Genomic DNA, 22,636 nt, shown 5'->3' on the forward strand with positions numbered 1-22,636 from the left:
TTCTGAAACATTCCATATTGAGGGTAATTTTAGAAAATACTGCTATGGATTTTCAAACAATCATACAGGCTTAAAAGTGGTTAATATTTAACTTACATATCTCAAAATAGAAAATGTTACTGAAATAGACAAATCACCTCCTTATCCCTATACACTTTTTTAAAAAAAATTTGTGAGTAATGAGGCTTGAACCCTGGGCATGGGAGTTGTTCCTGAGCTCTTCAGCTCAAGGCTACTGTCCTACCTCTACAGCATCACTGTTGGTTTTCTGGTGGTTAATTGGAGATAAGAGTCTCAAGGATTTCCATGCCTGAGCTGGCTTTCAACAACATTCGTCAGATCTCAGCCTCCTGAGTAGCTAGGATTACAGATGTGAGCCACAGCTGGTCCAGCTTCCCTACACACTTCTGCAGAACTAAGCACTATTCTGAAGTTGGGGTACATTGTTCTTATGCATGTTTCTATAAATATGTATGTATCCACAAATATAATATATATATAATATTGTTTTTCTGCCTTAAAAATTTCTGTAGATAGGTTTGAGAACAGGTAGTATGTGTATTTAGTTTGCAGGAGGTCCTGGGTTTGATACCCCAGTATAATAAAATATCATGTATTGCATATGAAAGAAGGCAGCAATAGCTGCACAACAACATGAATACAATTACTCTGGAACTATTATCTAGAATAGTTAAAAGGGTAAATGCTATTATGTATTTTACCACAACAAAATATGTAAATAATGCCATATCTTGTGTATCTCTTTGTAATTTTTCTCATGGATTCATGTAATATAGTTTTTGGAAATAGATCTAGCTCATTTACTTTTTTACTTTTTAGCTATGGTACAATGTCCTATGATTTGTCTAATCCTCTTTCCCTTAGTGTAACAGCATATGCATACCTTGTTCTGACTGGTAGTGACAGAAGTGGACCATGTGGATTTCTACCAAAGAAAGATAGCTGAGGGCTAAAGGCCATTGAAAGACCATAATGGAGACAAGGAATTTCCAACATCATCCACTTTACCAGTTTGAGGCTTATATCTGTCCACCTTAGATAGCTTCTAAATTTAGCTTCTGCTTGATATTAAAAATATAAATGGTAGGTATATTTCTTAGGTACATATAGCCTGCCATTAGTGAAGCTGGTATAACTGCCTGTATGTTACTATCTATAATTGCTGGGCTGAATTCGCTGAAAAATGCAATCAATTGTTCCACTATAAAATAAAATAGACAAATAGACCCTCTGATTCCATTTCCACCTGCATTCTAGCTGATGTTGATAGTAAATTTATGGATTTCCAAACACATCTTGGTTTAATGTATGTTGTTGGAGTTTTACTTTCTGTATCTACTCCATTTATCCTGTATTTATAGAGAATCAATGAATTAAAAAACATCAGATGAGGGCTGGGAGCTTGTCTAGCACGTGCTTGCCTAGCATGTGATAAGCTCTAGGTTTGATTCCTCGGCACCACATACACAGAAAAAGTTGGATGTGGTGCTGTAGCTCAAGTAGTAGAGTACTAGCCTTGAGAAAGCCCAAGGACAGTGCCCATGCCCTGAGTTCAAGCCCCAGGACTGGAAAAATAAAAGAAAAAAAATCAATGATTCCTCTGTATTAGAGTAAATATTCTAGATTCCTTGGGTTGTCAAGGAATTTTAGGCTGTACTTTAATCTAGAAATCAGCAAAGCATGCTAGACTCACTAGGAAATGTCTTCCCCCTTTCTTTGATTTTTTTTCATAGTCCACTCCATGCACCTGTTAAACTTAAAATTACTGAGCTATCTTGTACTGATGATGGAACAATATAGGCCATGATAAAAGTTTTCATTCTAATATGCTTTCATATTTAAGAGCCTTAAAAATAAATATTTTGCATTGAAAGAAATTTTCTAATTAACTTGTGAAGCATTTGTAAATTAAGATATCTTACGCTGCTGGAGAAGACTGATAAAGCAAAAGTATTACCTTCTGTGGAAAAGAAACTGTATTTAGAAGGAACTTGCTATTCTCATGAAACTTTTAATAAGAAGAAGTGAATCAAATTCTGTAATTACCATTTTATGGTTGGTAAAAGGGCAAATTACATGCCATCCATTTCTAAACTTCTAAATGTCTCTGGTGCTTTTAATTAAAGCTGCCATCTAGAAACTACTAAAGCAATTTTACGCAATTAGTTATTTATAGGTTACCATAATACACCACTCAAAATATGATTTAAGTGATTTACAGTCTGTTAGTATGTGAGCACTGTCAATTTTTTGGCCAGGGACTCTTCTTTTTAATCAGCTTAAATGATTCTTAAGTGAACAGATAGGAAAGGTATAACATTGAGGCACTATAATAAGAAAGTAAAATTATTTTGGCTAATGATCTTAAATTTTAAAAAGAATCATAATTCTATGTTGTTAAGTCTTTAGATGTTGTGGTTCATGTTTGATTCTAGAAAATACTGTGCAAGTAAACATCAGCTAACATTTTCAAAGTATCTTCAACTTTTACACTTTTTTTTTTGGTTGTGGGGCTTGAACTCTGGTTCTGGGCGTTATCCCTGAGCTCAATGCTACCTCCCTACCCCTTGAGTCAAAGAGCCATTTCCAGTTTTCTGGTGGTTAATTGGAGATAAGAGTCTCACGGACTTAAGTGCCCAGGCTGGCTTTGAACTGCAATCCTCAGATTTCAGCCTCCTGAGTAGCTAGGATTACAGGCATGAGCCAATGTGCCTGGTATAATTTCTACAATATTGAAGTCAACCAACCACAGGGTTAAAATATTAGAAACTGCATCTGTATTGAACATACACAGACTATTTACTTGTTATCATTTCTTGAATAATACAGTAATAGCCATTTATATAGTTTTCATTATATTAGACATGATTTAGTGGATACAGTAGGACTTACGTAATAGATGCAAATACTATATCATTTTAAATAAAAGGCTTGAACATCCCCCTGTGTATACCAAAGGATGATTTAAAAATTAATTGAGTCAAAAAATATAAAAAAAATTAATTGAGTCATTTCCTTGCTTTACCCCACATTCCTATTATTCTATGAGGTATCTAGCACAAATTTCTCCATGCGACTTCAAGTATCTGAGCTAAGCTTGCCCTACTCAAGTGATCTTATCTATCCAAATATATCCATCCTGTGCTTCTTGCCCTCAAGGACCCCATCAAGCGTTTTAATGAGGAATTAATGTGCTGCTCGCCAAGGCAATTTCCTGTACTGAACACTAAACTCACATCTGAAAAAAAATTCTTACAGAATGAACTTAAGCATAAAATCATAGGCTATAAAGAGAATTACTCTGCTTAGGTGGATCTGGGTGTGCTCTCCAGAACGCTACATTTATAAGGAACCAGTACTAGAATTACTGCACCCTCCTGAAGGTCAGGGGGAATAAGTTATTCCAACTACATGCTGTTTCTGAATCTTACCTGACCTTGACTCTTGCTTGTTTGGGGGGCACCATTCCTAATAGAACATGAAGCTTATTTCCTTCCAAAGTAACTTCTTTCATATGTGAGTAAATTGTAATCATTATCACTGCTAACAAAAGGCTAAGATGGATCATAAGGGCAGATATGTTTACTGTGTGTATAACACCATGCTGGGGGTTGGATTACACACGTTATATTCTTTTTTTCTACTTATGAACACTTTATTCTCTTTAAAATAAATAATTGTGCTGTAAAACCTCTCAGACCCCAGATTTGTAATACACAGTAGACAGTTATAATAAGATACTCATCACTGTACACATGTTATATTCATTATAAAACAACTCCCTTTGTGTTCACACAATTTCTAGTTTTCTCACTTTACAGACAAGGAATCTGAAGATCAGGGAAGTTGCAAGACTTGGGCAAGATCACATGTTTAACGAGTGTAGGATCTGAGATTTGTATCCAGTTTAGTTTAAGATCATCTTTCATTGTATTTGGGCTGTGAAATATTAATATTTGATAGAATCTGATGCATTCATGAAAGTTAAATAAATGTGAAAAAATCCATTTAAAAAAGCATCTGTGGCCAGGTGTAGTCTTCCTCTTCTTTGCCTTCTCTTATTAATGTCTTATGGCTTTAGGGTTGAAACCAAAGTGGAAATTTCAGCAGTGGACATAATCTAAAGTTAAAACCTTTTGCCCAACATAAGCAGATGCAGTAGATAAACAGAAGAGAAACAGGCTAAATTCTCATTCTGGCTACATAATAGATTATAACTATTCTCTCTTGTAGCAACAGTAAGTTGGGAAATCAATTATGCAGTGTAGGAAGGAAATCCCCATAGGTGAAAATAACACAGGACCATTAAAGGATAAAGAGTATTTTGCCCATATTTTTAAACTTATTTTGGGGGGGTCGTAGGGCTTGAACTCTGGGCCTGGGTACTGTCCCTGAGATATTCAGTTCAAGGCTACCATTCTACCCCTTGAGACACAATCCCACCTCCAATTTTCTAGTGATTAAAGGATATGAGTCTCATGCTCTTCATTGCCCGGGATGGCTTTGAATCATGATGCTGAGATCTCATCCTTCTGCCTAGCTAGGATTACAGGTGTGAGCCACCGCTCCCAGCTATTTTCAAACATTTTTATCAAAATATCTCTTATTTAAAACAAGAATGTTGAAGGAAAATTCACATGGAAAGTGTGCTGAAACCCAGATAGGAATCTGATTAAAAAGCAGACTTTACTAAGCTATTGTCCCAAATATTTCCTACTTACCGAAATGCCTGGCTTTACTCCATTTTCAGTAGAAAAGATCCCCTTCTACGTGAACACTGATGTTACATAAACATTGTGCTCAGGCTAGCACTCGACCACTGGAGCCACAGTACCACTTCCATTTTTTTGAGTGGTTAACTGAAGATAAGAGTCTCATGAAAATTGTTTTTCTGCCTGGGCTGGCTTTGAACCACAATCCTCAGATCTCAGCCTCCTGAGTTGGTGAGGATTACAGGTGTGAGCCACTGGCTCCTGGAACCCGCAAATATTTTTATTCCAACAATACTGAATTGTTTTTTTTGTTTCCTAAATATACCATTCATTTCATTAATGTTGTTGCTTATCTGTAATTTTGTTGAATGCTGTTCTTACTGCGCATACAAATAGCTATGCCACCAGGACAAATTATACACTAAAGGAATTTAGGAAAAAAAACATTACTGCCCTCATCACACTGAAGAACCAAAAGAGCATTCTCATTGCTGTTTCTGTACTATACACACCACTGACTTCAGCAAGAAGTCACTGATTATAGTCTTAGCATCTTTCCATTATCCATAAATATAGCTTTTAAGAACAGCATGTAGATAGATGCCAGGGGAAGGAGAAGAGCTTCATTCAGCATGTAGCAACATTTCCTCCAGGAAGGGATAAAACCAGATCATTTGTATCTAGACTTTATATCCAGATTTCATAATTACCAACAGAATTGAAATGAATCCTGTATCGTTAGTGTCATGTATATGCTAAAAGTACTTTTCAAGATATAAGGATAATTTCTCCTGTGGAACAATTGCAACCATGTGGACATTGCTGACTTCTGAGGTCAGTTTGCTTCAAGACATACATGAAAACAGATATCAAATCCTTGGTGAGGTCTCAAGAAAACCAAATTAAGTCATTGATTAATTCATCCTGTCCTATCATTCTGTCACCCTTTGTAGCTACTTTAAAAAAATAAATGCATTCAGCTTGTCAGAAATTTTATTTTATATCCCCACCTAGTACAATTTCACATTCTGCTTAAGTACTTGGTCATCTATTACATGACTCATTAGTTTGAGTTCTCTGTAGAATTAAAGAAAGTTGCAGTAAAAATAATAAATGGAACCTAAGTTTCAACTACATCATCCATGCATGTTTTAAGAGCATCTTTCAAAGTCAGTTTGAACTCATATACAATGCCAGGGATTAACACTCCATCATTCTCTTTGCTAAACTTTTTTCCTTGCCCCATTACGTTAAAGTATTGGGGAGTAAAATGGCGAATGTTTCTCTTTATTGGGATTCAAATCAAACCGTATAAAACTGGAGAAGATTAAGACTTCTTCCTAAGAGAAGTACCCAGGGGCTATCATGTGAAATTCTATTTGGAGATACTTCCATTTTTCCTTCAAACAAAATTTGTAGTTTTTATTGTAGTAAAGAAGTTTAATACGATGAAGGCTTCCTGCCTTGGTCCCTTAAGGAAAATTTTGTGAAGTTCCTAATTGCAGAATCTTCCAAAGGGAAGTGATAAGGTTTCCTGGAGATTTATCTGAATAATTACATTTACTGACTCTGTGAAAGCTATGTAGTGTACTATGGGTATGCCCTTAGGTTAGACAAAATCAGAGAAATGGTTTTAATAGGAAAAGGTAATGTGGTAATTGTTATTTACATTGTAAATAAAACTACTTTGTTTCTATTGAATGGAAACATTTCCAATATGTCCATCACATGTAGAGATTATAGACTTTTTTCAGAAGGGCACATAGTGTGGGAGAGTGGAGGTATCTCAGGTATCTCAGATTCCACCATTTTTTGTAGCATTGGGGACCACAATCTGTAAGGCAGATGTCTCCAGTCCCTCATCATGGGAATTTTGGAGTCATGCTGATGTGTTTTGAGTTTTAGTGTTGTTCTTTAAACTCAATAACCGTGGGGATTTTTTAATCATTTGAGTCTTGGTTTCATTGGCTGTCCAATAGAAATTTTGCTACAGTAAAAAATGCATGCATTGTTGTAAAGATTAAAGTTACTTCATAAAAAAGACCTAACACACTGCACTAGGAACTCATTAAGTTATAGCTATAATATATATTTTTGCTCATTCTGATCCTTTTAATGTACAGTTGAGGAATCTCAAGGCCCAATGCTAAAATGCCTGATGTCATAAAACCAGTCAATGGAATAATTTCCTGAACACATATTTTGATGTTGAGGAAAAGGAAACCACAGCAAGACTCTGTGATTTGCCTTGTCATTCAGGATGACATTTTTACATGGATTGGACAAGAAAATGTAGGCTTTCTATCCTGGTATTCTCCACAATTTGTCTCCATTTTTCTTTTTTGTCAATCCTGGGGCTTGAACTCAGGGCCTGGGCACTGTCCTTGAGCTTTCTCAAGGGTAGCACTCTACCACTTGAGACACAGCACCATTTCTGCTGTATGTGTATGTGGTACCAAGGAATAGAACCCAGGTCTTCGTGCATGCTAGGCCAGCACTCTACCAACAGGCCACATTTCTGGCCCCTTTGCCACATTTTGTAATGAACTAAAAACTAACCAAAATTGGTTCTTGACTAGTTTTTTTTTGCTTTTCCTCTGTTCTTTTTTTTAATTAAAGAATTTATTAACATTGATTTTTACATCATATTTCAAATGACTTATTTAACAAAAAAGTATTCAAGAAGGGAATCTATATACAATCTCTGGCACTTAGATTTTAGAACATAATTAAAATTAGGCTGAGGGTTTATATGTCATATATACATATTTATCTATGTAATAAAACATTATGTCTATAGAGTCATAAATTTTTATGTCTATGTAGTTGTATTTATATTTCCAATACCATGTCCATAGCATTGGGTATGCAAATATTAAGTCCTCGCTCTTGTACTGTTTGGATCTAATAGCCACATATTAAGGATACAAATGAGCCTTTTGTTCCTTTGGTCTTGACTTGTCTCACTGACCATGATTCACTCTAGATTCATCCACTTCCCTGTGAATGCCATTATTTTATCTTGGGTTCTTGACTGTTTTTTTACCCTTTGCTCACAGGATTTTAATCTGATTTAGTAATTTACTGACTCTAGCATGAATGACTTCAAAGGTAAATTTTATGTCATACTATTTTTAGAATAGATTTGGAAAGTAAATTAATTGGCTTGCAGATTAACATTTACTTGACTTACCTTGCATAATGAAGAATATGTTGGAGTGTCTGCCTATAATTGCAATATTTTGCTTGTTAAAATCTGAGAGCAAGTTATCTTTCCTAACCTTGAGTTTGTACTTTCTAGATGTACATTTACATTTTCTACTCCTCTCTAGCCTTGCTTTATGAGCTTCTAGGTAGAAAAAAAATCAAATTACTCCTTAAAGAAATATGTTAAACTGTTGCTATCTTCTAAGGGTCAGAATAAAGGACCTGGTATGATAGTATTTTTGTGGCAGAAAATAAACTAGGCTTTCTTAAGAGGCAAAAAAAGCCAAATCCTTCAGGAGAACTTGAAAATTAGCAATTTGCAATACTCAACTCTCACTTTTCACACTGTGCTTTAATAACATTTTGCATACTTTCTCATTTTACGGAAGTCTATTGACATTGCCCTGCAGCATTCCATATAATGAGAATGTCACTTATTATTCAGTGATAACAATGAGTGCTGTCTATATTGAGCATAGAGACAAGTGTTGGAGTTGAGAAGTTGTGTCCTGCCCAGTGTTTTCAGAGTGACTGTTGTCTGGGGACAGGTTCTGTGATCTCACTGATTTCAAAGGGTGTAAGAAAGGTCGTCAAATATTGCTAACATGGTTGAAAGAGATGTGATAGATACCTGTTGTCATCCACACATCTTCCCTTAGGGAATCTAATTCAGTCATTGGATTAGGTAAGAGGTTGATAGTATCAGCTTCAGGAGTATTTTGTGAAAGCTGTCCAGAATGAACATGTAGTTCAGACTGCATGTTCTTAGGATGTTTACTGCTTTGGATGAATAAAGTATAGCTGATTTGGGTAAACAGCAGTTATAGGTAGAAAGATGAATAAGTGAAATGAGAGGAAATATACTACTAATTATGATGAGAAGAAAACCTCATTTAAAATTAGCTTTAACAGACACCTAAATTTTGACACACTCATTGCAGCTGCTTCAAGAGTTCATTTAAGTCTTGTTCTTCAGAATTTTATTATTATTACTTTTGAAGCAAAAATAAAATTTAAAAGTCCCTAATATGAAAATCCTAGGTGTACTAAACCAATTATTTGCTTTATTTGGAAAAACTGAGGTATTTGTTTTCTATGTGCCAGGTTGAATGCAGTAGGTGAGTTGAGTGGATTTTAGACTACCAGCAACTAAGAAGGATGTCAATTTCAGACATAATATAGCTTGATTCCTACCTATTTCACATGTAGAATTCTTTTTAATAATCACAAATGATTTTAAACCTGTATAAAAGGTCTGACTATGCCTCATGCATTTACTTGAAAGATGAGTTGACTATATGATGCATCTGAGCTATTCTCATAAAATATTTGGGGCCTACTATGTCTAAAGAGTGAAAGCTGGCATACAGAAAGGAAACACAATGCCATAATACTTGGGAGAGTTATACTTTAGTGGGGAAAGTCACCTCATTTAAGCATTTGTGAAATTTCTTTTCAGTGTCTCTCATAAACAAGAGTTACTTAATTGATCACTTATAAAAAAGTCCTATAGTGCATTATTTACAAAATAAACACACACAGTGCTAAAAGTCTGTAGGTATGTTGGGAATTTTATAAAACATGAGATAAATCTTTCATGTTAGGCAATTTAATTTTTAGGAAAAAATAGCACCCATACATAAAAGAACTAGAAAGCAAAAAAAAAAACCCCAAAATATGAGTAACTACTAATTGGCTTCTATAGATACTATTAACAAAATTCAGATTTAATAATCTAGAGTTACCCAGAAGTGTCTTATGAAAGATGAAGGTCTTAAAGAAATTGAAAGTTTAACCTTGGATACTAGTTGCAACATAATACCAATATGGCGAGTATCAAATCGCTAAAGTGTAACCTCTTAATATTTGAAATAATGCATGACTATCTAACAAATTATATACATTGACTTCATATTTTTGGCATGGAAAAGGTATTCATAAAAGCAGGTGATAGAATAACATTGTATAATATCGTACTCAGTGAATTACAACATGATTTTTTAAGAAAAAAGGGAGGTGCTGGGAACTTGGCCTAGTTGCAGAGTGCTTGGTAGCATGCACAAAGCCCAGGGTTAGATTCCTCAGTACCACATACACAGAAAAAGCTGGAAGTGGTACTGTAGCTCAAGTGATAGAGTGATAGCCTTTAGAAATCCCAAGGATGGTGCCCAGGCCCTGAGTTCAAGCACCAGGACTGGCAAAAAAAGAAAGAAAGAAAGAAAGAAAGAAAGAAAGAAAGAAAGAAAGAAAGAAAGAAAGAAAGAAAGAAAGAATAAGGGAAAATACTAAAAAGTTATTGGTGGTTTTTCTATATGCGATAAGCTTATGGTGATTTTAATTAATTTTTTCATTGTTTTCTAATTATTTATAACAAATGTATGTTATTTGTGAAATGCATTGGCTTCTCAAAACTCAGTAAAATGAATTATTTGTAAGCTTCACTACAACAAATACATATACACACGTCTTAAGGAAATAAAAGAGAAGACTAAATAACTAAGCAGATACACAATACAGTTGGTATATGGTGGCTGTCAACACTGGCTATCGTTTAGCTTAGTGCACTAAGATAGGTAAATGATCCAAGTGACATCATGAAGTCAATTGTGTGATTTGTATTTGTTCACTAAACTCCAAGCAATTGAGTTGAAAGCTAGTTCTAGAGGGTTGAAAATTAAATTTAAAACAAATAAAACTGAGGAAAAGTTTCCATAAAAGACAAAACAAAAGGAAATTGTTATATTAGGCTTTATAAAAGTTGAAAATATAAGTGACTTCAATATTGATTTGGATAAATTAATGGGAAAAGGCTCTTTGAAAGTTGTTAAGAAACAGTGCTAATCAATATTATTCCATACACTTGACTAAGGTAGAAAGATAGGCAGGATCTGATCTCACCCAATGTGGGCAAAAATACGAAAGCAGTGACCTAGAAACACCTCACTAGACCCAATTATTAGCCCTTTAAATCCAGAAAACCATTTGCTGCATTGTATATATTTTCCATGATGTAGCCCCTGACCAAGATCAAGGTGCCAAAAAGGCATTCTAAGGGGTCTGGGAAACAGTTATTCATCAACTTGAAAGGAATCATTTCAATCCTTTGATAAATAGTACGATCATTTTTAATGTATATGGGGTAAAACTTCATTTTGGATGTGCCTATCTGCTGTGATGGACAAGAGAATGTGTTTGTCAAAGGCAGAGTACTGAGCTGGATCGATGGAGCACAGTGCGGCCACAGCAATAGTATCCTGTGAAGCCAAATGCAATATTTAGTTGACTCTCTCTCTCTCTCTCTCTCTCTCTTCTCTCTCTCTCTCTCTCTCTCTCTCTCTCTCTCTCTCTCTCTCTCTACATATATATATATATATATACATATTTTTTTTTTTTACCTCGAGGGCTGTTCAATGAAGCTTCTGATGCTCTTCCACCATCTCCACAGTGACTCTGGTCAAATGGAAGGCATTGATCTCCTGTTCCTGCCACCACTTCAAAATTCTTGGACAGATCTTTTGTTTCCACTAGAGATTTCAACTTGTAGACTTTTCGAGTATTGGTGTCTGATAGGTAGAGTGACTCTGACACAGGGTCCATAGCCAGATAATATTTGTGAGCAGGACTTGTGCTAAGGAAGAGAAAATAAAAGTTATTCAAAGCAATTTTTTCAATGTGTACCCCCTGGGGTTTGCCTCTTTTCACAAATAGAAAAATCTTTTAATAGAAGAAAGAATTTGTGTATTGTTCTGTTTTATGTATCAAGGGGACACACATTCCTTTGTTTTTCTATTAATGGATACACACATGAAAAGAAATTCAGTGTGTACTGCCAACCTTTAATGATGCTGACATTTTAATACTGTCCATTTGAGAATGAGAAGAGAGAAAAATTGCAGGAGAGAGAGAGAGAGAGAGAGAGAGAGAGAGAGAGAGAGAGAGAGAGAGAGGAGAGAGAGAGAGAGAGAGACAGAGACAGAGAAACAGAGAGAGAGAGAGAGAGAGAGAGAGAGAGAGAGAGAGAGAGAGAGAGAGAGAGAGAGAGAGAGAGAGAGAGGGAGGGAGGGAGGGAGGGAGGGAGGGAGGGAGGAAGGGAGGGAGGGAGGGAGGGGGACAGAGAGAGAGAGAGAGAGGGAGAGAGAGAGAGAGGGAGAGAGAGAGAGAGAGAGAGAGAGAGAGAGAGAGAGAGAGAGAGAGAGAGAGAGAGAGAGAGAGAGAGAGAGAGAGCGCACGCATGTGTGCTCCTGGAGCTTGAACTCAAGGCATGGGTGCTGTTCTTGAGATTTTTTTTTTGTTTTTGCTCAAGCAAGGCTAGCAATGTATCACTTGAACCACATCTCCACATCTGTTTTTTTTTTTTTTTGCTCGTTAATTGGAGTTAAAGATTCTCACATTTTCCTGCCTGCGTTGGCTTCAAATTGTGATTCTCATATCTCATACTCCTGATCAGCTAGGATTATAAGTGTGATCCACCATCCCCCTGTCTTTTCTCATAATTCTCTTTTTTTTTGCCAGTCCTGGGCTTAGGCTCAGGGACTGAGCACTGTTCTTGGATTTTTCTCAAGGCTAGAACTCTACCACTTGAGCCTCAGCACCACCTCTGGCTTTTTCTAAGTATGTGGTACCATGGGATTGAACCCGGGTCTTCGTGCATTCTAGGCAAGCACTCTACCACTAGGCCAAACTCCCAGCCTTTTTCTCATAATTCTTATATCCTATTTCCCATCACCAGCTGGTTATCTGTACAGATGTTTCACTGTCACCACAATCTCAACAAATACAAGACAGAAGTCATTTTCTTTTCCTACCTTCTTCAATCTATTTCTCTTTTGGGGACGTTGCCATCATTGTAAGTGCCCATTGTCAAATATAATGAGTACCCAAAACTAGAGTAGTGTTGTTATGTGAAGCCTGAGCTGGAAAGTTACACTGTTAAACTTTTTCTTTTCAATACTCCATTGTTTTTAGCTGACTGCTACTTCTCAAATTCACTTTTATTTCTTGTAGTACAATACAGAACTCATCATACTTTAATTTAAAACATTTACAACCATCATCACAAGATTGTGCAATCATATAGCTAGCTGTATATCCTAAAGGTAACAATAAAGCTACTTTGAGTGGCTCTTTTTATGTTTAAAACTCTTTATTTAGCCATTCTCAGAGGGTATCATGTTATTATACCCATATTTGTACTTGACCTTATTCATTTATCATTTTTTTTATTTCTGAAAATTGCCTGCTTTGATGGTTGTACTAACTTTGGTTTGGGGGACATTTTATTTCAATCTTACTTCATGTACTTTCATTCTAACCCCAAACTTGGAGGCCATTCTTGATTCATCCTTTATTTCTCTACATGCAATTTTCTGTGACCTAGCTTTTAGAATCACTCTCTTCTTCCATCCCTTCTGCCATTATATTAGTTGTAACTTTCATCATATCTGGCCTGGAATATTTTCTGTAGTGTAGGAAACAGAAGGTATTTTAAAATCTTATATTCACTTTTTCAAGTTTTTCTCATCTTTAAAAATCTTTCTAATGCTCTTTGTGATAATGGATCAGCCTTTCGTCATTTAATTCATTTTCATATTCTTTATGAGGCTTTTCTTAGACACCATTTCCTTAATAAACCCTTCCCTAAATCTTTTCTTTGGGTTATTTGTATCTTGCTTGAGGAGATTAGATATTACCTTAAAATACTGATTTATGTGTCAGTGTCTCCCTTATCTTTCTTTTTTTCAGACCTGATATTTTATTGTAATTAATAAAAGGGTTACATGATATTTGCCAGGTAGAAGGTGCATTAATTCACATACATTGATACCCTTTTCTCCCTTATATTTCATGAGAGCTTGGAGGACAATTACATTTTCTTTTTAACTCCAATTTGCTCATTGCTCAGAACTCTGTCTAGCACCCAGTTGTTTAAGTCAAAATCTAGAAGTCATTCTTTCCCAAGTCTAGAAGTCATTCTCCCCTGCATTTCTCACATCTAGTGAAACAGTGTCTTTTAAATTCTACATCCTCAATTTTTTCTCTAGTTTTCTCACTTATTTTTACCTCTTTTGTCATTAATTCAAGATCCCTTCTTATCTCACCTGAAATTCATAGGTGGTTCCACTTCTGCAATGTGTTTTCTATTCTTATTAATTCATTAAACTACATTTATTAAGTGTGTACAACGAGCTCAAGAACTGTGTTATGATCTGGGATATTACTTGCAAGATATGAGTATTCTTCTTGAAATTCAAAGAAATAAATAAACATGACATGAATATCATAAGTTAAATTGTTATGGCAGAAGACAGAGAGGGAAGTAAGTAAGTGGATAGGATGGGCTAATGACCTAGTAATACAGGGTTATATTAGTACTGTTTTCAAAATTTAAGCAAACTTGATGCATTATTCAGATTTCTGTAGGATTTTTTAACTTACTATCTTTTTTCTAGTGCAACTGCTTGCCCAGATTGCCAACTATAGTTAGTTATGATGTCTTCTTATATTCTTCTATGGCTATGATATGGTCTCAGGTTTTTCATGATGTTAGAACTTTGATGAATGCTGGCCAGGTACTTTATAGGATGCCTCTGTCCTGAAATACGTCTGTAATATCTATTTTCTCATAATTAGGAGTTGTGGGCTTTTGAGGGAAAACTAGAGTGATAAAGTACCATTTTAAACAAATCATATCAAAAGTACAAACTATTAACATGACTTTTCCTTATTGGGATTAATTTCTTAGCTGATGCAGTTTTCTGCACTGTAAAGTTTTTCTGTTCATATTTTCCTCTTTAGAGGGAAGTGACTTTATGTAGCCAACACATAAGGCATAATGAGTTACATTCCACCTCCCTGGAGTGGAGTTCTTCTGAATAAACGTTTCTATAATTTTTCACTTCTGTATGAATGTTATTATATACCATGGATATTCATTTAATAGTTTCTACTAAATGCAACGTTACATTATTTTTTGCTCAAGCTAAGTTTTCTATATTGAGAAATCTTTCTGTTGGCTTATTTATTCTATTCCCATGTCTCTGATAGTGTGTGTGTGTGTGTGTGTGTGTGTGTGTGTGTGTGTGTGTGTGTGAGAGAGAGAGAGAGAGAGAGAGAGAGAGACAGAGAGAGAGACAGAGAGAGAGACAGAGAGACAGAGAGAGAGAAACAGAGAGACACAGACAGAGAGAGATAGAGTGAATACTACGTATTTATGATACTAGAAGACACTTTAGTCATTAGATATACTTCCTGTCCCTATTCTAGAATCAGCCATTTCATCAGGGATCTTTTGTTAAGAATAGTATTAGAAGCTAAGAATTAGGTGCATGGTTGGAAGCACTAATTTTTTATTCTCTGAGGTCTTTGCAAGCAGCAAACCATGTTTCTCTATATCCTTGGTGCCAGGTCTCTGAAAGAATCAGTGTTCACTGAGTACTGAATTGTAGGACATAAAACTAAGATGGAAAAGAGTTCAGGACTTTGCTATTTAACCAAGCAAAATGGAGGAGAAATTGTCATCCGAAGAAAGAGATTTTCAAAGGACAAGCATTTTTTAACTGTATCTGTACTCTACACATATTGATGTATGTTAATAGTCATCAGGCTGGCAAATGCTAATTTAAGATTCACATTTTCATGGAAACAAAATCAGGTTCAATTGGAATATTTAATTTTTTGATACTTACCTTCATCAAGTAAGATAGATTCCAGGGACATCTTCAACCCTGGAACCATCATGACAGGTGCTGTAAATAAACTGAAAAGGGCCCCAACAGACTCCAACATTGTCTCATGCAGTTTTACCAGATAAAGGCATTCTGTGGCAAAGGCTTCTTACATAGGGAGTTAAGGGAAGGTTTTACATAATTTTTACCTTCAGAATGAAATCTCTCCAATATGTTTAGATCTTCTTACAATAAATATGGGATCACAATCTTTCCCCAAAACAAATTTCAACACTTTGGTAGCCATTTCGTGGCGTTGCAACTGAACTAAATTAATCATGCTTTGTTTAGGAGTTCATGGGCTATTTTTCCAAGAGAGATGGTATTCACACAAAAGTGCTTTGGAATGCATTATATTCATTCATTATTAAGTATCCTCAATGTGCCTGTGAGGGAAGTTAAAATTTGCATTCTTGTCAACTCTCTTATAGGGAAACCCAAAACCATAGGGGTTATGGAAAAAAAATCAGTATTTTTAGAGTCTTTTATCTAACCAAATAACATGTTCTATTTTGCTCAGGGAGGCTATTCTCAAACTTGTGTATTATGTTTCAGAAAATGGAATGCCCAACATTCGAAGTGCACATCTGATTAATGTTATTTTTCTTGACAGTCAGCAGTCAGGAACATCATCTAGGTTGATATGTAATGTCTTGTCATTCCCTGTCATTTCCCAAGTTCACTGCAGCTGTTTTGAGACTAATTTCTTTGTACTTGCTAAAAAAAAAGCTACACCCAAGAAAGAAACACCATTGCACTAAATTTGTGATTTACTTTGACCCTCCATATCCTAATGTGTGTTGTAATTTGAAATGTGTAAAGATTCCTTTTTTTTGTTGGTTGTGGGGCTTGAACTCTGGGCCTTGGCACTGTCCCTGAGCTCTTCAACACAAGGCTACCGCCCTACCCCTTAAGTCAAAGAGCCACTGCCAGTTTTCTGGTGGTTAATTGGAGATAAGAGTCTCAGGGACTTTAATGCCCGGGCTGGTTTTGAACTGCGATCCTTAGATCTCAGCATCCTGAGTAGAGGATTATAGGCATGAGTCACCACACCCCTCTTAAAGATTTCTTTTGTAATGTCAGTTTTAGTCTTACTGTTAACCTTTTCATTAGTTTTATACTTAAGTAGTCTTCAACTTAGAAAAGATCACTTTGTTCATGCTGGTTAAAATCACATAGATTGTTAAATGGGCAATTAACTCATAGTTAATAATGTGCAACACATTACCAGTAAGCAATTTCACAACCAACTTAATTTGCTTAAAAAACTAGCTATGCCAAAGTAACAAGGCTGATCTTGTGCACTGGCATTTAGGAATCAGCATCTCCCCAACAAAATCCAATTTAAAAACCCTGATAATGCCATTTTGATGACAATTGGCATTTGGGAGAGAAGTGAATTTTCTTCCTTGCAATTTAGGAATTTAGAACAGTTTTTGACAAGTGTATTGCATGAACAAATGGAATAGGAAATGCTCTTTATAATTAATTTTAGAGCTATGATGCATGATTTGGGAATGTGAAATGGTCAGTTTAAGAGCTTTTCTATTATTTGGTTTCAGTGTGAATAAATAGAATTCATGAGGTTACATGAAAGAAGAGTCTGATTAAAGCATCATATCAAATGAAAATATACAACCTTCTGTTGAGGGAAAAATCATCTTAGTCACTGTTTCTTAATTTGACAACTGTATTTTTGAATCTGAGGTTGCTACATTATATTCCCCCTTTAGCTTCAACTTGAAAATATCAAATCTGTTTAAATTCATGTATTCATTTGTGATAGCATTTTAGTTAAACCTAATGAGACTTATGGTGTTGCTTTCCCATGAAATATTAAACTATCATCTTTTACTATAATGTATGTTCTGTCCTTCCAAAAAATTCCCACTTAGCTGTGGGTACCCCTTCTTTTGGAAGACACTTACCCAGCCACAATGTTCAGATTCACTTTGATAATATTTCTTTAACCTTATTTAAAAGTAGTCCAATTTTCCTGTCAGCATATTATTTAGGGTGTGTTTTAGGAAAGGGGGCTTTAGGCAGCTATGCATATGATTTGCTTACCTATGTCTGGTATCTCTGTTTCTAGGGTGCACAATGTGTCCAGGAGTAGCAAGTAAAAGCAAACAAACAGTCATCAGTATCACTCAACAAGCCAAATGTAACTAGACACATCAAAGTCCTAACTCAGCTTGCAGTAGAATGACTCCATAGGGATCATTAGGTTTACAAGCCAAAGTTGACCCAGTGCTCACACACTTCTAAATGTCAAGGTGGAGTGAGTAGTATTCTGAAGCAAGTTTCTGAAAAAGTTTTTCATAGACTATGGACTTTGTCCATGTAGTCTTCTGCAGCCTCTTTAGAGTTTGACTAAGTCAGAATCCATATATGAGGGTAGGGCCCAGGAACCCCATTTTACACAAAAGTAGCATGTGATTCTTATGCAGAATTAGAGATAAGATCCACTAGGTTAGGTGTTAGGAGAGCAGTGACTGCAAATGACTTTGTAGACTCCAGCTAGCTAGCCTAACTACTCTTATCAAAGTATAAAGGGACTGTGTTTTATTATCAGGGCATATGTTGGACAAGCATCTCAACCCCAAGCATAAGCCACTTATCTGATGTCTGAGATAAGATAGAGACTGCTATTGTATTCATTCTTTAACAATATTAAGCTTCTTCAGAAGATAAAAGTACAAGAGTTTCTGTTAAACTATGAGAGAATGTCTCTGGCATAGCAGCCATTGCATCAAAACAGGTTTAATAAAACATCCGGTACATCATGTAGTAAAGCTTTCTGTCTTCCAGCTATCTATTCTCCAAAGGGGCCAGCAGGGTGGGCAAAACAGAATTGTCAGCTGAGAAGAAGCAGCAGAATATTCTTGCAGCTCCTGATCTATGAGCTTCTTGGCACCGTGTATTACTGCCTACAACGTTTCACTGTGCAACTTGGTATGAGGCTTTTTCACACAGGGGTTGAAATCTGTACAGTTCTGATTTTAGGTCATGTCTGCCTAGAATTAAAAGCCTATAATCATGTGTGAATTGTGATTTTAATTTTTAAAATCCCTTTAAGGCTGTCATTTGGAAACATGAAGGTAACATGTTTTGAGGAATTTAAAAAATGTCTTTGGAACATCAGAAAAAAAGATACAAAATTATTTAACTGGAAACAATAGGCTAAAATAGATTCAACTGTTTTGGCCAAAAAAAAATAAAGAAAAGAAAAGAAAGAAAAAGAAAAGAAAGGAAGGAAGGAAGGAAGGAGGGAGGGAGGGAGGGAAGGAAGGAAGGAAGGAAGGAAGGAAAAAAAGAAAGAAAGAAAGAAAGAAAGAAAGAAAGAAAGAAAGAAAGAGAAAAAGAAAAAGAAAGAAAGAAAGAAACCTTCCTGAGATTTTACTAGCTGGGCACAGGTCAGGTTCCACTCACTTTTCAGTTTTCCTTCTATATCAAAAAGGTAGGTTTTTCTGTGGATTGACACAAAGGTCAACCAGTAAGGATACATAGCTCTGATTAGAAATCTGGCCTTAGGCATTTGTACCTTTTCCAGTTTCTTCCTTCACTAATACCTCAGATACTTGCTTGTTTTTGTGGCTTCTAACTGATAAGTGCATTTGAGACTTTCTGTAATTACTGTAACATAATTGGTCCTCCTTAAGAAAGTTTCTCTGTGAAAAATCCTAGAAAGATGTCATTAAAACATAGTTTCATTTACAACAGATTCTCATGGTATAAAATCATTTGTTTGGTTACAAAGGGTTTCGACATTCTTAGGTGGTAGCAAGGAGTAAGGAGGGGAATAGCTTGATTTTTCTTGCAGTTGCTTCTGATCTTGCCAAAAATGTCATTATGAATTTGGAAAGATGTCCCATATTACACAGAGCAGCTTCTCTCATTAACATCTCAGAGGGAGGAAGTGAAAATGACGGAATTTATTTCCAGTGTGTGACCTTGTTCTGTCTCAGAATTACTTTTAGTTAAGGATTTAGGATTGAACAACCACCAAAGTCAGCCTGCTGTCTAGGTAGCAATTGACTGCTTGCTGAGATGCCAGTTTGGGAAATCATCACTAATGCCTAGGCTCATCAGTGGGGATCAACATCTAGCAACAGACTGACTTGAAGCCTCTCATGACTTTAGAGAAAGATGTGCAATCAAAAATCTTTTTAGAGTAAAAAAGTGCTCCTAATTATAGGGTTTGTATATTGTTCTTTGACTCTCTCAAGATTCAGATGTTGAAAAGGATCATCATTTTTCCTTAATAATTTAAAAGAATATGATTGTGGCATAGTTTATAAGTCATACAATTTACCCTTCTAAAATATATGATTTACCAGTATCTAGTATATTTAGAGAATTGTGCAACTATTACTATTATCCAATTCCAGAACAATTTCTTCACCTCATGAAGGAATTCTATGCCTATTTGCTAGTAGCAATTCCCCATTTTTCCCTCCCTTCACCCCAGGTAACAAAAATCTAATTTCTAGATGTGGAGATGTTGCCCAAGTGGTAGAGTACCAGCTTTGAGCGAAAAAGTTAAGAAAGGGGCCAGGAACATGGCCTAGTGGTAGTATTTGTCTAGCATGCAGGAAACCCTGGGTTTGATTCCTCAGTATCACATAGAAAAAAGCCAGAAGTGGTGCTGTGGCTCAAGTGGTAGAGCCTTGAGAAAGCCCAAGGACAATGGCCGGGCTTTGAGTTCAAGCCCCTGGACTGGCAAAAAAAAAAAGTTAAGTGAGAGCCTGAAGCCCTGAGTTTAAGCCCCTGTAAGGCATATCCGTAATAAAAAAATCTAATTTCTGTATGGATTTGCTATTCATAATATGTTACATAAACAGAATCATATGGTTTTTGTCCTTTTGTGCCTGTCATGTATTCTTCTTCTATTTTAGTGAGGTAAAGGATGAAAAGGGGGAATCATGTCTACTATGAAACTGCTGTCTAGTGACAATGACTTGCTTGGCGTAAACCTTTACCTGTTTTTAATTTCTTCTCAGTGTCACCTCCTAACATTATTGCATTGGAGTTTTCCAGTGCATTTTGATATGAATTTTGGAGCAACTCAACTCATAGTATTCCTCAAATTGATCTAAAGAATTAACATAATCTTTATCACACTACTGAGTGTTGTTTCACAAATGTGTGGTGTTGAAGAATGGATTGCCTTTCCTACTCATCATACGGTGGTATTTCTTTGAACATCTTGTGCTAACTTTGCTTATACTGCCTTATCCATCTTCAGCAACTGGCTATTGCATACCTTCCCTTAATGCACTGATCCTCACCTTTATCAAAGCTCATTCCTTTATGTTGTAGAGCCCATGGATTCAGATAGCAGTCCTTTTGAAAAGTAACCTGATAAATGCACCCCTGTTAAGGGAATAATGGATGAGTTTACCTTGATGGGTCGTTCTAAAATAAGTTCTTATGTTAGAGGCTCTTATAGGGTAAAGTTTTAATTCAAAGGAGCACATTAGAGTGGAAATATTGGAATTGGCAGAAAATAAGCAAAAATGCTTCCTTTTTTTTCTTTTTGTGCCAGTACTAGGGCTTGGACTCAGGGACTTGAGTTCTCACTGTTTCCTTGCTCATGGTTGGTGCTCTATCACTTGAATCGTACCTCTAATCAGGTACATTGCTGATTATTTGGAGATGGACTCTGATAGGCTTTTCTTCTTGGGGTGGCTTCAAACTCCAGTTCTCTGAATTTCATCTTCTTGGGTAGGTAGGATTATAGGTGTCAGCCAAGTGTCCAGCTAATTTTGATTTTTGAAATAGGATATCACTGTATAGATTAGACTGGCCTACAATTTCCGATCCTTTTGCCCCTAGCTGGATTATAGGTATATATCCTCACGCTTGGCTCTATAAGCTATTTAGGGGTAAGGCAGAAAGGAGTGCCACTGATAATCATCTATTTAATCTCTAAGGAAAATAGCCACCAATTTAATCTGTAGTTAGTATTTCTAGCATTGGTAGCTCCAGTGCCCAGGAAAAGATGATGGTTCATAATAATTTCTAAGCTATTTTCAGTTTACATTTCTTCATTCAGTAGAGTGCTCTATAAATTCTACCACTCTTCAACATGGCAGCTGTCCCTAGATGGGTGTTAATCTAAGTCTACTCCCATAGTCAGTGATAGAAGTCAAGTCCTAAGAACAATGTAAGAACTATTAACCAGCCATGGAAAAAGATACAGTAAAATCTCTATGGAAATTTTCATGTCACATTGACATTTGTCAAGTTTAAATTACTGAAGGTACCAAGAAGAATTTACCAATCTCTGATTTTCTTTTTTCCTGTCATTTAAAGAGAAGGAAAAAATAAATATGCAGAGAATCAAAAAGTCCAAAAAATGGACATATGCTTTATAGAATAAATCACTTGCAGTAGTGCTTAATGGGTTTTCTAATGGAATTGTGAAATTAGAAGATGAAAGAGGAGCAAGGGTGTATTGCATACTTGAATTCTTACAAATAACTTGATGCGGTGTCTTCTATTTTTACTTACATAATTATACCTATTAGTTTTACAAAACTGAAAGGTGGCCCTGAGACTATGACCAAAGGAAAAAGAAACATCCATAACTGATGAGAAATAATTGAATGACATGGGCATATTTGAACTGAAAAAAGTAAAGCCAGGAATCTATGGTAGTTGTACTAATACTGGTGACAGTTTGTCAAACAAAAAAGGAAAGTGACTTCTGTGCTGCTACAGATGTTAGCCTCTGCCTCTACTAAGTAGAGGTTTCAAGAAAACAGACAAGTTAAATATAAGCAAGAAAAAAAATTTAACAGAGCAGTCCAAAGTTGCAATGCACTTTCTTCAGAGATATTAAAGTTTCTAGTTATCAAAAGGAATCAAGCAGTATAGAGATTATAAATTGCTATTTCATTATAAATTGAACTCAACATGAGGTTGGACCTTGAAATTTCATGGACCTTTCTGCTGTTAAACTCACAA

The 22,636-nt window shown here is 35.8% G+C and overlaps 1 protein-coding gene across 1 annotated transcript in view; it reads right to left on the minus strand.

Annotated features, from left to right (window-relative positions):
* The window catches only part of Tenm1 (teneurin transmembrane protein 1), a 336,137-nt gene that overhangs the window by 87,620 nt on the left and 225,881 nt on the right, over positions 1–22,636 (minus strand). The window contains exons 18-19 of the mRNA XM_090327164.1: positions 17,732–17,752; positions 11,336–11,568 (exon numbers count right to left, since the gene is read on the minus strand). Coding sequence (XP_090183290.1) covers positions 11,336–11,568; positions 17,732–17,752 — 254 coding nt within the window. The remainder of the gene's footprint in view (positions 1–11,335; positions 11,569–17,731; positions 17,753–22,636) is intronic.

The sequence above is a fragment of the Megascapheus bottae genome, chromosome X (assembly GCF_031878675.1).
Source record: "Megascapheus bottae isolate mThoBot1 chromosome X, mThoBot2.hap1, whole genome shotgun sequence".
Classification (NCBI taxonomy): Eukaryota; Metazoa; Chordata; class Mammalia; order Rodentia; family Geomyidae; genus Megascapheus; species Megascapheus bottae.